At 47.6% G+C, this 15415-nt stretch overlaps 1 protein-coding gene across 2 annotated transcripts in view; it reads left to right on the top strand.

Annotated features, from left to right (window-relative positions):
- The window catches only part of KIF5A (kinesin family member 5A), a 41994-nt gene that overhangs the window by 25945 nt on the left and 634 nt on the right, over window positions 1-15415 (top strand). The window contains exons 18-29 of one of the 2 annotated variants that reach the window (XM_033221499.1): window positions 294-358; window positions 476-585; window positions 967-1068; window positions 1923-1983; window positions 2214-2285; window positions 2444-2548; window positions 5192-5408; window positions 5651-5804; window positions 6106-6188; window positions 6821-6848; window positions 7318-7432; window positions 8443-10874. In XM_033221499.1, the coding sequence (XP_033077390.1) occupies window positions 294-358; window positions 476-585; window positions 967-1068; window positions 1923-1983; window positions 2214-2285; window positions 2444-2548; window positions 5192-5408; window positions 5651-5804; window positions 6106-6188; window positions 6821-6848; window positions 7318-7396 (1076 nt within the window). In that variant the 3' untranslated portion in view covers window positions 7397-7432; window positions 8443-10874. Of the gene's footprint in view, window positions 1-293; window positions 359-475; window positions 586-966; window positions 1069-1922; window positions 1984-2213; window positions 2286-2443; window positions 2549-5191; window positions 5409-5650; window positions 5805-6105; window positions 6189-6820; window positions 6849-7317; window positions 7433-8442; window positions 10875-15415 lie in introns of those variants that run through there. The other variant, XM_033221500.1, reaches the window with a different exon arrangement.

The raw sequence follows: 15415 nt of genomic DNA, 5'->3' as shown, positions 1-15415 counted from the left end.
GCAGAGAAGTCAGAAACATCAAAAGAAATCACCCCAATTATCACTCACTCAAAGCATTAGCTTGAAATCATGGATGCCAACTCATATATTAGCCAAGATTTTGCATGTAGCTCATTTTACATGAACCATACACCCTTGTTCTCTGTTCCTGCTATATCAAATTGGACAGTCCTAACACAGAAGAACACCCCTGTGGGCCCATCCCCAGTCCTTCCCGGAGTTCTGGTCACAACATGAAGTTCTTTCTGAAAGAAGTAGGTTTGATGTCAGCTGTCTTCCCCTCTTTCCCTTAGAAACTGTGCATGAAGTGGCCCTGAAGGACAAGGAACCTGATACCCAGGATGCAGATGAAGTGAAGGTGAGTGGGGAAGGTGTCAGGGATAGTTGGGGCCTGGTGTGGTGAAAGCTGTGCTGGCTCTCACAGAGCTTGTTTCTGGGAGTCTGGCCTTTGAGCTTGGGGTGGGATTGTTTGCAGAAGGCTCTGGAGCTGCAGATGGAGAGTCACCGGGAGGCCCATCACCGGCAGCTGGCCCGGCTCCGGGACGAGATCAACGAGAAGCAGAAGATCATTGATGAGCTCAAAGAGTAAGGGTTCCCAAGGGCGACTCCAGTCCCTCCCGGGTCCTGTCACCTTGCTGTGCCAACTCACATGTCCCCTCTGGATCTGATTATTTAACATCCGTGTGTCATTCCCTCAACAATGCCACAACTTTGTAGCCCCACCTCAGGAGATACATGGAATAAGGACTAGTCCCTATCCTTGAGGCTCCCAGGATTGGAGAGGTCAGGGTTCCTGGCTCTGTCATGGAGATGGTGGCCTGAGTCTGCCCCTGGTATCTGAAACTGGACACATCAATTCTAACTGGACTCACTCGTTCAAGAAGGAAGATGTTTGAAGAGCTGGTCTTCCCTTCCCCCTCATTAACGTCTTTTCCCCCCTCTCCCTTACCTCCTGATGCTCTGTAGCCTAAATCAGAAGCTCCAGTTAGAGCTAGAGAAGCTTCAGGCTGACTACGAGAAGCTGAAGAGTGAAGAACATGAGAAGAGCACCAAGCTGCAGGAGCTGACGTGAGTGGCATGGATTTGCCTGTAAGCCCACAGCCTCGTAGGCTCAGAACTGCGAACTCAGTCATGCTTGCAGAGGCAGGATACACACACAGACATGATAGGGTGACTCGTGGGAAAAATATGATGGGGTAGGGAAGGGACAAAAAGGACACTCTCAGCAATGACTGCCGTTGAGTATTCACCAGTATGCAAGGAGGTTTACGATGTTCTATTCAGTGTAAAATGCAGGTTACAAAACCATATGCATGGTATGATCCCATAAAAATGGATACATGGATATATAGGCATAGAAAAAAGAGTCTGGAAAGATGGACACCAGAAGGTTAATGTTGGTTTGATCTGTGAATAGTAGAATCATAGGCTTTTTATAAAAACTCAGCTTATCTCTCTCTTTAAAATTCTTTTCTAATTTTTGCACGGTAAACATGAGTAACTTGTGTAATAAATAATAATAGGCTGGCTGTGATGGCTCACACCGGTAATCTCAGCACTTTGGGAGGCCGAAGCAGGTGGACTGTTTGAGCTCAGTAGTTCAAGACCAGCCTGGGCAACGTGGCAAAACCCTGTCTCTACTAAAAATACAAAAATTAGCTGGGCATGGTGGCATATGTCTGTGGTCCCAGATGCTTGGGAGGCTGAGGTGGGAAGGATCCCCTAAGCCCAGGAGGTTGAGGCTACAGTGAGCCATGATTGTGCCACTGTACTCTATCTAGCCAAGGTAACAGAATGAGACCCTGTTTCAAAAAGTAACAATAATAGTAATACTTAAATGGAGATAAAAGTAATAGAGGAAGAGGCAGGAGGAAGGAGAGTCCTGAGGGATCTTTCCATTTCCCTTATTTCTCTTGCTACAGATTTCTGTACGAGCGACACGAACAGTCCAAGCAGGACCTCAAGGGTCTGGAGGAGACAGTTGTGAGTGGTTCCCTTCTGTGCCAAATTCACAGGACTGGGGAGTGGGAAGGCTTCATTTCTTCCTAACCCTATTCCTCCTGCCCTTTTTCAGCCATTCTGTAGCATTATCAAGACACATTTTTTCCTAAAGGATGAGTGACTCACTATAGAAACTGGACGTTCCTATAATTCTGGAGGAATAGGACAGACCTGGTATCTGGCTATTCCCCATTTTTCATCATTCTTTCCAGGCCCGGGAACTCCAGACCCTCCACAACCTTCGCAAGCTGTTCGTTCAAGACGTCACGACTCGAGTCAAGAAAGTGAGTGCTGTCCTTGGGGTCTTATCAGCCCCCACATCCTCCTCCCATCCTTAGGTTTCTCCCGCCCCTGTTGCCCCCCATGGGACTGGCTTGGCCTGGTCTTGGTGGGATCTGTTTGGCCTCAGGACAGCTGCATCTTTCTTTATATCTGTTCTCAGAGTGCAGAAATGGAGCCCGAAGACAGTGGGGGGATTCACTCCCAAAAGCAGAAGATTTCCTTTCTTGAGAACAACCTGGAACAGCTTACAAAGGTTCACAAACAGGTAAGAGTCTGCTGAAGGAGTGAAGAGAACTTTTGAGGCCAGGTACCTAGGATACCAAATCCTCAGAGGCCCCTTGGATTCAGGAAAATCTAGTTGTATTTTTTCCTTACTGTTCGCTTTTACTTTCGCTACTAATCCCTTCTTTATACAATATTTGGTCCACTTTTACCTTGTTCTTTGTTTCATGCCTGTATTCCCTTCTCAAAGTTTCTAACCCACCTCTGCTCAAAGTGAAATTCCCTAGGCCTACCTTGGAGGGAGAGGTTGAAACTGACAAAGTCATGGACTGTAAATATACAGGAGGGAAACTGGTCAGACATTACCCAAAGATGGAAGGCAGGGAGATGAGAAGAAGCAAGGGAGTTGGGCTTCTCTCCTGGAGCTCCATCATCTAGGTCTGGGGCAGGCATGCAGGGACATTAAATGATGTCCCTGGCCAGGCACAGTCGTGCACGCTTGTAGTCCCAGCACTTCAGGAAGCCGAGGCAGGCGGATCACTTGAGCACAGCAGTTCAAGACCAGCCTGGGCAACATGGTGAAACCCCATTTCTACAAAAAATACAAAAATTAGCCAGATGTGGTGGCGCACACCCGTAGTCCCAGCTACTTGGGAGGCTGAGGTAGAGTGATTGCTTGAGCCCAGGAAGTAGAGGCTGCAGTGAGCTGTGATCATGCCACTGCACTCCAGCCTAGGTGACAGAGTGAGACCCTGTTTCAATTAAAAAAAAAATGATGTCCCTGAGATGGTCCAGCCAGCCCCTGGTTGGGGCCCCAGTCAAAACTCCTGTGTATTAAGTTGCTGCCTCTCTGTCCCACTCCTTGCTGCTGCGGTTCTTTAGGTGGATGACTGGGTTTCAAAGGTATGGGGTGGGGAGGCAGAAGGGCAGTCCAAAGGAGTCAGGACAGGAAATGTTTGGTGTGTGCTGGGCAGGGGCACTCTCACTAGCACTAACTATCTGAACCTTGAAGACAGGCTCAGCAAGCTGTCAACGGGTCCTTTTAACTAATTCATAAAATAAACCCTAACCTATACTTCATTCCTTTCCTTTCAAATCTACCTTAAGATTCCATTTAAACTTACATTCTCACTAGCCTAGCGCTTAAACTTCTTTTCCTCCCAGTATAATGCCCAGCCTATATAGTAAATATTCAATACTTTTTTTTTTTTTGGTAATGAATCCCAAACCTGTGCCCAGTGATAATGTACAGAGTTTATTTGTTTTATTTAGTCCTGCAGAGGGCTTTGCTACGATTTTTTTCCTTTGTTTATTATGAAACTGAGTAACAAAATTATAGAAAAGTTGAAAGGCAGATAGGAAACATTTGAAATCAATTCTGTCATTCAATTTTCATTCCTGCATTCACTTTCCCTCTCTGTCCAGATCCATATTATATTGCTTAAAACACACACACACACACACACACACACACACACACACAAAAGTGTATGTGTGCCACTCTGGGCCTCTCTGCCTATGGGAAAGCCCTGCTCTATGGAGCAAGCGCCCAAAAAATTTTCCACAAAAAAACACAACCGCATACTGTTTCCTTTATCTTCATTGAAGCCTCTGCCTCTGTTCAAAGTCCCAAAAAACAAAAATGACTCACCTATAGGATAAATGGAGGACTCACTACAATTTCCTACCTCAGCAGACACAAGAGTAAAAAGAAAAAGGAGATAAAAACTTCTCAGTTAACAGAATCTTAACAGCCAGGACTAGAGCCCTGTTATCAATTAAACTAAAGTATTGTCACAGCAAAACATTGCTTCTACTCCATCAATTGTCCAAATGGAAACTGCATGGAAAGGTTTCTAGCTTGTCCCCTTGAGCCCGCAGTGTTCCCCGCTACGCTGATTTACCTGCTGTCTTCCAAGGCCCTGCTCCTTTTGCAACCTGTAGTGCCCCCAGTCATTGTGTGGAACCTGTAAAAAGATCAGGAAGTCTCTTCTGGCTGCAGGGTGGTTGCTACCACGCTGTAGCTTAATTTCATTGGGGGAGGGATAACCCAGGAAGTCCCTAAATGTGAAGGTAATGAGTGCAAATGTTTGCGAGACCTCAAACATTTTCTTTCCTTCCTATGGGGCGGGCTCTGCCTGTCTGTGTGTGTATATCGGGGCTCCTGAATTCCAGCTTCTGCTCCTGCTCTGCACTGCACCTGCCATGCACCCATTCTCCTCAATGCCACAGCCACCAAACTGCTACTGTGCCCCTGCTGCCCCACCTTTGCATGCCCACAAAGTGCTCTCTGGGGAAGGGGGTCCTCATCCCCATGGTCGCCCTGGGGCTATTGGTCTGGCACATGCTGGGAGATGTCGGGGAGGCCAGATGGAGACGGGACAAGGCGCTGCCACAAGAGTTCTGGGCTGCAGTGGAGATGGCAGGTTTTACTGCCTAAAAAATTATATAACTTTTTAATGCCTGGCCACCCACCGTTCACTCTGGGGGAAGGAATGAGCTGGACAGAACAGTCCATTACATAAAGGCAATGAGGCCTTTTGAGGAAATGACATGGTCTCTGTCTTCTGTGACCCCTGATTTTTCTTTATTCTCTCTCCTCACCCCTGTCCCGTACACTCCTATGGGTGACTGTCTTGGGTCACTTGCCTTCCTTTCCACTTCTTCCCTTTGGCTTGTCCTATAGCTGGTACGTGACAATGCAGATCTGCGTTGTGAGCTTCCTAAATTGGAAAAACGACTTAGGGCTACGGCTGAGAGAGTTAAGGCCCTGGAGGGTGCACTGAAGGAGGCCAAGGAGGGCGCCATGAAGGATAAACGCCGGTACCAGCAGGAGGTGGACCGCATCAAGGAGGCCGTTCGCTACAAGAGCTCGGGCAAACGGGGCCATTCTGCCCAGATTGGTGAGTAGGTGTTAGCAGGCAAGGTGGGAGTATCTCCTGAAGCAAATTTAGCAAAGTACTAATTGCCAAGCAACTAGATTATTGCTTCTTACCTACCCCTAGCCTCATTCCACATCCCCCCAAAAAGTAAAAAAGTGATAATGTTACAAGCAACTCAGTTCAACCCCAGCTAAATGACCTCAGAGACCGGGGCAAATGCAGGGTCATAGCCACCTCATGGTTGTTTTCTTTCTTTATTGCAGCCAAACCTGTCCGGCCTGGCCACTACCCAGCGTCCTCACCCACCAACCCCTATGGCACCCGGAGCCCTGAGTGCATTAGTTACACCAACAGCCTCTTCCAGAACTACCAGAATCTCTACCTGCAGGCCACACCCAGCTCCACCTCAGATATGTAGTGAGTGACCACAAGTGTGGGTTGGAGTCCCACCCAAGGCTCACTGGACCCTGGAAGGCATAGGGTGGGGTCAGTTATTGGTTGTGGCTTAATTATTTTCCTAAACCCTTTCTCAACTTCATGCCTATGATTAGAAGGTGGGTGTCTGCCCTCCCAGCTTGTGGCCATATTTGTTGTCCTCTGCTCTTTGGGGATGGGGAAGGCTGAGCAGCTCTATCGCTGAGGGTGAGTGTGGATTAGTGGTCCTCAGGCTAGTGGAGGGTGGGTACCAGAGGCTGCCTCTTTTCTCTGCTCCGTCCAGCTTTGCCAACTCCTGTACCAGCAGTGGAGCCACGTCTTCTGGCGGCCCCTTGGCTTCCTACCAGAAGGCCAACATGGACAATGGTGAGTGAAAAAGATAGGTAATCCCACCTTTGGGGTCCTCAGGGCTAGTTGAGAGGCATAAAAGTAAGTGACCTTAGTCTACAAAAAACACTAACTGAACCTTTCTGGTGTGCCAAGGCTTCAAATAAAAAACAAAACAAAACATATAGCCAGGTGTGGTGGCATGCACCTGTAGTCTCATTTACTTGGGAGGTTGAGATAGGAGGATTGCTTGAGCTCAGGAACTTAAGGCTGAAGTGCACTGTGATTACACCTGTGAACAGCCACTGCACTCAGCCTGGGCTCTAAAATAATAATAATAATACATACGAACAAAAAGTAACCCTTTACCTACAGCCTGAGCACTGCCCAGCCCTTTAGGTCTCAGGCTGCCTCGGGGTGAATTCCTCCTATTACCATGCCAATCCCAGCCCTTACCTTCCAGTTCCCTTTTCTTCTCCTTGGTGAGGGGCTGGGGAGACTTTTTCTCAAACAAAATAATGATGTAGCTTGGTATAATTAAGGAGAAAGTGTCACAGCTTATCTTTTTCTCTAAGGGATTAAGATGGGAGAGGGTTTGGGCAAACTGTTTCTAACACCCAATCTCCTTTTTTCTTCTTCTAATCCTGTGTTCTCAATGATGATCTCTTCAGGAAATGCCACAGATATCAATGACAATAGGTACAACAGTCCCCACTACCCCTGGGTTCTCTGGGTGGGACTAGAAGAAATGATTAAATTTTCCTTGTGCCCCACTTGGAGGTTCCTGGATCCTTGGGGGAAGGAGGAGGGAGTGAGACTCATTCTTTTCATCACTGTGTTGTCCAGGAGATCCAGTCATTCCCCTGCCTCAGTGCAGAATATCTCCCCTCCTCCAATCCCATCTTGCTTCTCCCTATTCCAGTGATAAGGTCTGGGTGAAAACATCATGGGCATCTGATGACTGGGTTTCTCGCCTACCTTTGGGAGCCTTGTGACATTGGACAAGTCATTTACGTCCCTCTGGCCTTGAATTTCCCTGCATTCCTGTAAAACGCAAATAGTCCCTGCCCTTTGTGATCTCACAGGGATGTTGTCAGAGCAGAGTAACCATGATGACAGGAATGCTTTCATTTCTGTGGAGCTGATCGTGGTGGGTGTCTTCCTCCAGGAGTGACCTGCCGTGTGGCTATGAGGCTGAGGACCAGGCCAAGCTTTTCCCTCTCCACCAAGAGACAGCAGCCAGCTAATCTTCCACACCCACGGCTGCATACCTGCACTTTCAGGTAGCGTCAGGCTGCTTCCTCGGACCAGCCTCAGGTTGCTTCCCTTCTTGCTGACAGCCTCTTTGGTTCTCCGGCTTCTTCTTCTTTTTTTTTTTTTTTTGTTTACCACCTCAAAACTTTTACTATGTAGTTACCCCTCAACTCCTGCTTTCCCCTGCTAGGGGCTACGCCTGTGCTGCACCATGTAATCTGGACACTGACCTCCCATGCCCCCTTTTGCTTTCCCTTAGGCTACAGCGGTAACCACAGTACTGTCTTTGTGCCACTAGGGGTCACTGTCATACGTCCAAAGAAGTGAGCTTAGATGAGAGCCACACAGGGGTGGTAGACCGCAGATCTATCAAGAGACCCTGGGGGGCCATCTTAACCCCACCTCTTCCTCCACCCTGAAATAATTTTGCATGGATAGGTGTTTTTGGAACTAAGACATCTCCAGCTAAGGCGATGTTTGTCCCATCCTGTGTCCTGCACCTGTGTCCCATCCTCCTCCCATCTGTATATGCCACCAGTAAGCTTTAGGAAGCGGCCCACGAAGTCAGTCAGCGCTCCCCTCCCATCTTGCTCAGTGGAGGTGGAAAAGCCCCTGTTTTTCCTCATCTGTCCCCAGGTGCTCTCCTCTAGCAGCACAGGAACCTTCTTTGTTCTTGTGTGTCATCAGGTTTCTCACCAAGGTTGCGTTAGGGCCCAGAAGTGGCACAGAGAACATGGCCAGTCTCTTACTGGGCTGAATCTAAGCTGAGCCCTCTCCAGGGGTTTCCCAGAATAGTAAATCGGGCACACACAGACAGAAAAGCCTGAGAAGCAGAGAAGTAGGAATGTGGAAGAGGAGTTGGGGAAGCCTAGGGATGGAGGTGCAAGCCTGGGTTGTGGGGGGCAGTGGTAGGGGGGTCTTCTTGTTGGTGTTAAAGGAACAGGACAGTAAACCAAAGTGTGTGCAGATGCCACCTGTTCCTGTTCTCTGGCTGAGCTACAAGCTGGGCCCTCACACCCTCTTTCTCTTTCTTTCCCAGTTTCTAAGAGGGACTGAGGCCTCTTCTCTCAGCATGCTGCAAACCTGTGGTCTCTGATACTAACTCCCTCCCCAACCCGTTGTTGGACTGTACTATGTTTGATGTCTTCTCTTACTTACTCTGTATCTCTTTGTACTCTGTATCTATATATCAAAAGCTGCTGCTATGTCTCTCTTCTGTTTTATTCTCTAAGTATCTACTGATGTATTTAGCAATTTCAAAGCATAGTCTACCTTCCTTATTTGGGGCAATAGGGAGGAGGGTGAATGTTTCTTCTTTCTCATCTACTCGTCTCACACTGAGTGGTGTTAGTCGCTGAGTAGAGGTCACAGAGATGACAAAAGGAAAAATGGGAGCTAGAGGGCTGTGACTCTTCACACACACACACACACACACACGCGTACACAAACATGCACACACATGCACACACGCACACAAAGCCTTAAGCAGAAGAATGTCTTAGCATCATAAGACAGAGAAATAAACGCTTCCTCCCTCCTCTTTCACATATAGCACAGGGGAAGGTAAAATGGAAGGGCTGCTAATTGAGACATATAATTTTCTTCATACACCCCTCACCTTAATCAAAGGATTCAGGTGTTTACCTCTGCCCTACAAAGTCTGCCTTTTGCCTCCCTCTTCCTGTTTTCCCCTGAACTGAGAAATGGGTTGCTCACGGGACCATTTCCCTTTTTCTTCAAAGCTCCTTTTGATATTCCCTGCCCCAGAGCTTGTGACCAGAACTCAGAGTTGATTTAAAATATTTTGAAAAATGGAGGAGGCAGACTGCTCCCAGCAGCCAGTCAATGGCTGCTCATCTCGCCATGGAGATGGTTACAGGCAGGTGTAGTCAAAATGATTGATTCCTTAGGTTTGTGGGTGAATAGGCTGGGAAATTTCTGAGTCTTTTTTTTTTTTTTTTTGGTCACAGTGCCCTCAAGTGGAAGCGATGAGCTGGATTTCTTTCTCGTTCCATACTGGGCGGCATGCTCCTCCCATCTCCACCTTTGGTTTGGGGGCTCCCAGCTCATTGGCAAAATCTCTCTCTCTAGTTGCCGTCCTTTCAAGCTGGAGCCTGACTTTTCCCTAATATACTTTTTTTTTTCTCCACAAAGAGTTCCTTCTCTAATGTCCCCATCTGGTATTAAGTGCACTTTAAAGAAAGGGGCAGGGTGGATTTTCAAGAGGCGGGGAACTCTAAGGCTTGACCCTGAGAGCTCTTCTCCCAGCCATTCTCAGCCCATATGCAGCACCCCCTACACCGAAGAGGACTATTGTTTTAGTTTCACATGGTCCTTTCCTTCCACATGGTGCTAAGGTGGTTTTCTAGGTAACTGCAGGGATGGAGGTCACTAGCCAGTCCAAACCAGTAGAGAAAGTCTGGTGTCCTGATATCCAGTCTTTTCTAGGAGGAAGACCAAGATTCTCCAGCAGCAGGGCAGCATATCACCCAGCTTCTAAGTCAGGAAAGGAAGCTGAGTGGGAATGCCAGCCGGTAAGCGCAGGCTGCACTGGCCCATGACTCCTTCAAGGGAAAGAGGCCCTGCTCCCTTTACCTGCTGAGCTCCTTTTAGCAGTTAGGGAGAACTGCAGGGGGAAAAATACCAGTGGAGTGTGGAATAAATCCAAAGCAGTGATTATTTTTAAACGCTTTTCAAAACAAATCTTACATATAACCCCAATATAAAAAATAAAGGAATGCAGACCTGGGCCGTTTGCACTTTCTTTTTTTGGTGGAAGAATCCTCAGGGTCTCTTAGGACTAACTGTTCAAAGCCTCCTCAGCAAACGAGCCCTTGAACAGTCCTACGAGACCCTGAGGATTCTGTGGAGTAGTTTGAAAACCATTGTTCTGAGGAAGGCGGTCCAATCTGGCTCCTCACACTAAAGTTGCAACTCACGGAAAAGAGGGCAACAGTGGGGTAGACAAGCCACGCTGTCTCCAGACCCACTAGGGTAGAAGGAAGGTTCCTGTGGGCCTATGGACTTAGGCTAATATTTGCTGCCAGCAGGGCACTTAAGAATCCAGGGGGTTTTATGTAATGTTGCCACCACATGGTTCTTTTAAAAACACATAAGAAAATGTGAGGGTGTCGCGCAGATGAGGAGAGAGATGACACAGAGGGAGCAGCCTTCTCTTTAGCAAGATGTAAGGGAAATATAATTCACTTACATAAAAAAGAAACAACACACACGCAAACCCTTCACCAGAAGCTTCACACTACATCCTCCTCCTCCTCCTCCTGCTCCCTACCTTCACCGCATCCCTTTCAGAGCCAGGGTCACTGCAAGGGGCGCCTGGCCTGCCCACTCACATCTGCCAAAATTTTGCATGCCAGCGTGGAAGACAAACCAAACTGCACAACCCCCTGTGTGTATTTACTTGGTGTACATAGATATCTTTAAAATAAAATAAATTCATTGATGACTCTACATTGTTGTAAATATTCTTTATCCCTTCCCAATCTCACTCCCTTCCTTGGATGTAATGGAACTTGATAGAATATATCCTTCCAGATGTTTTTCTATAGACTTAGGCTTGGTTTTTTCCCACTTGACAATATATCCAGGAGATCTTTTTATGTCAATATATATAAATTGACCTCATTAAAATATAATTTTTCACATTTATCCTACAGTTCATTCAACCAGTCTACCACTGGTGGATATCTACACTGTTTGTAGTTTTTACCAAAAGCAATATCTTGTTCTTTCATTTTTTACCCAGAGCAGCCTCAGTCCTGGCATCAATTCCTTCCCACTCTAGTGTGTCATCATCTCTCCATAGCCAGCAGATCAATACTCCTTCCCAAGATCATCCACTACAATCACCCTTCCAACCCCCATTTTAAAGCATACTCCACCTCTCTTCTCTGCTCATACCTCAAAGCTTGTCAGATGCAGAAAACTGCACACCCAAAAAACTGGGGTAAATAAAACTGAAGAGTCTACAAACCTACCAGGACATTCGGTGCTGCTCACTTTCCTCTCCTATCTCCCAGAGCAAGCGTCTACACCCTTTCTACCCTCCTCTCTCAGACAGCAACTTTGTCATCTAAGGCACTTGAGCCTGAAATTCTTTATCTTCCCCCCTGCCCACATGCACCTACACAATTACCTATCTGTGTCTGCACATACCCTTTATTTCTCCCTTCTGACAAGTAATAAATCTCCTTTCTTTAGGCTAAAGTGAATCCCTTCCAGATATTTCATTCTTGAGATACTGATATAGAATCTCAATATATAAATATATAAAATATATAAAACTGATAAATTGATGGAGACTTGAGGAGTTTGCAGCTTTTTTTTGGTAAGAGTCTTGCTCTGTTGCCCAGGCTGGAGTGCAGTGGTGCGATCTCAGCTCACTGCAACCTCTGCCTCTCAGGTTCAAGCGGTTCTTCTGCCTCAGCCTCCCAAGTATGGGGGACTACAGGCGTACACCACCATGCCCAGCTAATTTTTGCATTTTTAATAGAGATGGGTTTTCACCATGTTGGCCAGGCTGGTCTCAAACTCCTGGCCTCAAGTGACCCGCCCACCTTGGTGCATCTTCTTTATTAATGCCTGTCTCAGTGATCTCATCTTCTTGTAAGGTCCCTCCCATAAGAGTCCCTCCCTTTACTATGTGTTTCTCTATCTTACTTGTTTTCTTAAAGCCAAATATCCGGAAACCATCCCACGCTTCACATCTCTACTTCCTCACCCCCCCATTCATTCCTTAGCCCACCTTGATCTGCTGCTTGTTCTGCTCAAAACTGCTTTTCCAAATGGCATTAGTTACCAAATACAGTGGACATCTCTCTTGGACAACAGTCCTTTTTTCGCTTCACCTCTCTGTGACATATGACACTTCTTCAGTCCTTCCTTCTTTTTTTTTTTTTTTTTTTTTGAGGCGGAGTCTTGCTCTGTCGCCCGGACTGGAGTGCAGTGGCCGGATCTCAGCTCACTGCAAGCTCCGCCTCCCGGGTTTACGCCATTCTCTCGCCTCAGCCTCCCGAGTAGCTGGGACTACAGGCGCCCGCCACCTCGCCCGGCTAGTTTTTTTTTTTTGTATTTTTAGTAGAGACGGGGTTTCACCGTGTTAGCCAGGATGGTCTCGATCTCCTGACCTCGTGATCCGCCCGTCTCGGCCTCCCAAAGTGCTGGGATTACAGGCTTGAGCCACCGCGCCCGGCCCAGTCCTTCCTTCTTGAAACTCATCTCCCCTTGGCTTCTGTGACCCTGCTCTCTTGGCTCCCTGTACTTCCCTGGCCACCCTTCCGAGTCTTCCTCCCCAAGTCTCTTAAATGCTGCTCTATCCCAGGGCTCAGCCCTTGGTTCCTTCCTTGCTCTTTCTAAGACATGTCATCCATGCCTGCATATTCCACAACAATTCTTAAATCTGTATCCCCAGTCCAGACCACTCTGTTTAGCTGCGGGAGCATGTGTCCAACTGACCTAAGATACCTCAAACATATTCCAGACCGAACTCACCTTCCTCTGAATCTGCTCCTTTTCTTTTTTTTTTTTTTTTTTTTTTTTTTTTTTTGAGACGGAGTCTCGCTCTGTCGCCCAGGCTGGAGTGCAGTGGCCGGATCTCAGCTCACTGCAAGCTCCGCCTCCGGGTTTACGCCATTCTCTCGCCTCAGCCTCCCGAGTAGCTGGGACTACAGGCGCCCGCCATCTCGCCCGGCTAATTTTTTGTATATTTTAGTAGAGACGGGGTTTCACCGTGTTAGCCAGGATGGTCTCGATCTCCTGACCTCGTGATCCGCCCGTCTCGGCCTCCCAAAGTGCTGGGATTACAGGCTTGAGCCACCGCGCCCGGCCGCTCCTTTTCATGTCACCATCATCTCTTTGATGTCATCATCATCATTAGCCAGAAGCCTTAGACTCACTCTCAATGCCTCTCTTTTCCTTCAACCCCCATATTCAAATGAATTTTCCAAGTTGACATCAAACTGCATCTTTAGATGCCATCCCCTTCTTTCAAACACAGCAGCCACTGCTTTGGTTCGTTATCTGTCCCTGAATTTTTGCAATACTCAAGTCATCCTCCAGGAACATACCTGAGTGGTCCTTTTTTTTTTTTTGGAGACAGATTCTTGCTCTGTCGCCCAGGCTGGAGTGCAGTGGCAGGATCTCAGCTCACTGCAACCTCCGCCCCCGCCCCCCGCCCCCGGGTTCAAGCGATTCTCCTGCCTCAGCCTCCTGAGTAGCTGGGATTACACGTGTGTGCCACCACGCCTGGCTAAATTTTGTATTTTTAGTAGAGATGGGGTTTCACCATGTTGATCCTTGTAGGGTCCAGCCCTACGAGGCATAGTGGGTGTTCTCCCTGTGTGCGGAGACGAGAGATTGTAAGAAATAAAGACACAAGACAAAGAGATAAAGAGAAAACAGCTGGGCCTGAGGGACCACTACCACCACCACCAAGATGTGGAGATGGGTAGTGGCCCCGAATGGCTGGGCATGCTGATATTTATTGAATACAAGACAAGGGGCAGGGTAAGAAGGGTGAGTTGTCCAAGTGATTGATAAGGTCAAGTAAATCACGTGATCATGGGACAGGGGGCCCTTCCCTTTTAGGTAGCCAAAGCAGAGAGGGAAGGCAGCATACGTCAGCATTTTCTTCTATGCACTTACAAGAAAGATCAAAGACTTTAAGATTTCACTATTTGTTCTACTGCTATCTACTAAGAACTTCAAAGAGGAACCAGGAGTACGGGAGGAACATGAAAGTGGACAAGGTGTGTGACCACTGAAGCACAGCACCACAGGGAGGGGTTTAGGCCTCTGGATGACTGCAGGCAGGCCTGGATAATATCCAGCCTCCCACAAGAAGCTGGTGGAGCAGAGTGTTCCCTTACTCCTCCAAAGAAAGGGAGACTCCCTTTCGCGGTCCACTAACGGGTGCCTTCCCAGGCACTGGTGTTACTGCTTGACCAAGGAGCCCTTAAGCGGCCCTTATGCGGGCATGACAGAGGGCTCCTCTTACCTTCTAGGTCACTTCTCACAATATCCCTTCAGCACCTGACCCTATACCTGCTGGTTATTCCTAGGTTATATTAGTAATGCAACAAAGAGTAATAATAAAAGCTAATGATTAATGTTTATACTAATGATTGATAATTGTCTATAATCATCTCTATATCTAATTTGTATTATAACTATTCTTTATTCTATTTTATTATACTGCAACAGTTTTGTGCCTTCAGTCTCTTGCCTCGGCACCTGGGTAATCCTTCGCCCACAACTCCTGACCTCAGGTGATTCGCCCACCTCGCCCTCCCAAAATGCTGGGATTACAGGTGTGAGCTACCGCATCGGGCTTTTTTTTTTTTTTTTTTTTTTTTTGAGACAGAGTCTTGCTCTGTTGCCCAGGCTGGAGTGCAATGGCATGATCTCGGCTCACTGCAACCTCTGCCTCCTGGGTTCAAGCGATTCTCCTGCCTCAGCCTCCCAAGTAGCTGGGACTACAGGCATCTGCCATCATGCCCGGCTAATTTTTGTATTTTTGTAGAGACAGCGTTTCACCATGTTGGCCAAGCTGTTCTTGAACTCCTGACCTCAGGTGATCCTCCCGCCTTGGCCTCCCAAAGTGTTGGGATTACAGGCGTGAGCCACCGTACGTGGCCTCATTCTTCTCTCCATGTCTTTGTATGCTGTTCTCTCTGTCTAGAAACCTTTTAACCTCTATTCCTGAACTCCACCCACCCTTCCAAACTCAGTAAAGTCTCTATCCTCTTTGAAGCCTTCCCTGACCAGCTACACTTCCTTTCTTTGTATCAGTGGCTTTGCTTCATACACAGCTCTAGGATAGCTCATACCTCGCATACCGCAGACTTGATCTCCACTGGCCAACCAGTGCCATTAGACTCCCAGCTACTTCAGAGCAGTCACTGTCCTATCCTCTGCTTTAATAAAAGGAAAACCAGCCCCTAGACCAGGACCTAGTACAAGTAAGTGCTCAATAAATACTTGTTAAACGAATG

Source organism: Trachypithecus francoisi, unplaced genomic scaffold (assembly GCF_009764315.1).
Source record: "Trachypithecus francoisi isolate TF-2019V2 unplaced genomic scaffold, Tfra_2.0 Lachesis_group11, whole genome shotgun sequence".
Lineage (NCBI taxonomy): Eukaryota > Metazoa > Chordata > Mammalia > Primates > Cercopithecidae > Trachypithecus > Trachypithecus francoisi.
The sequence above is the reverse complement of the archived record's forward strand: the minus strand, read 5'-3'. Positions and strand labels throughout refer to the sequence as shown.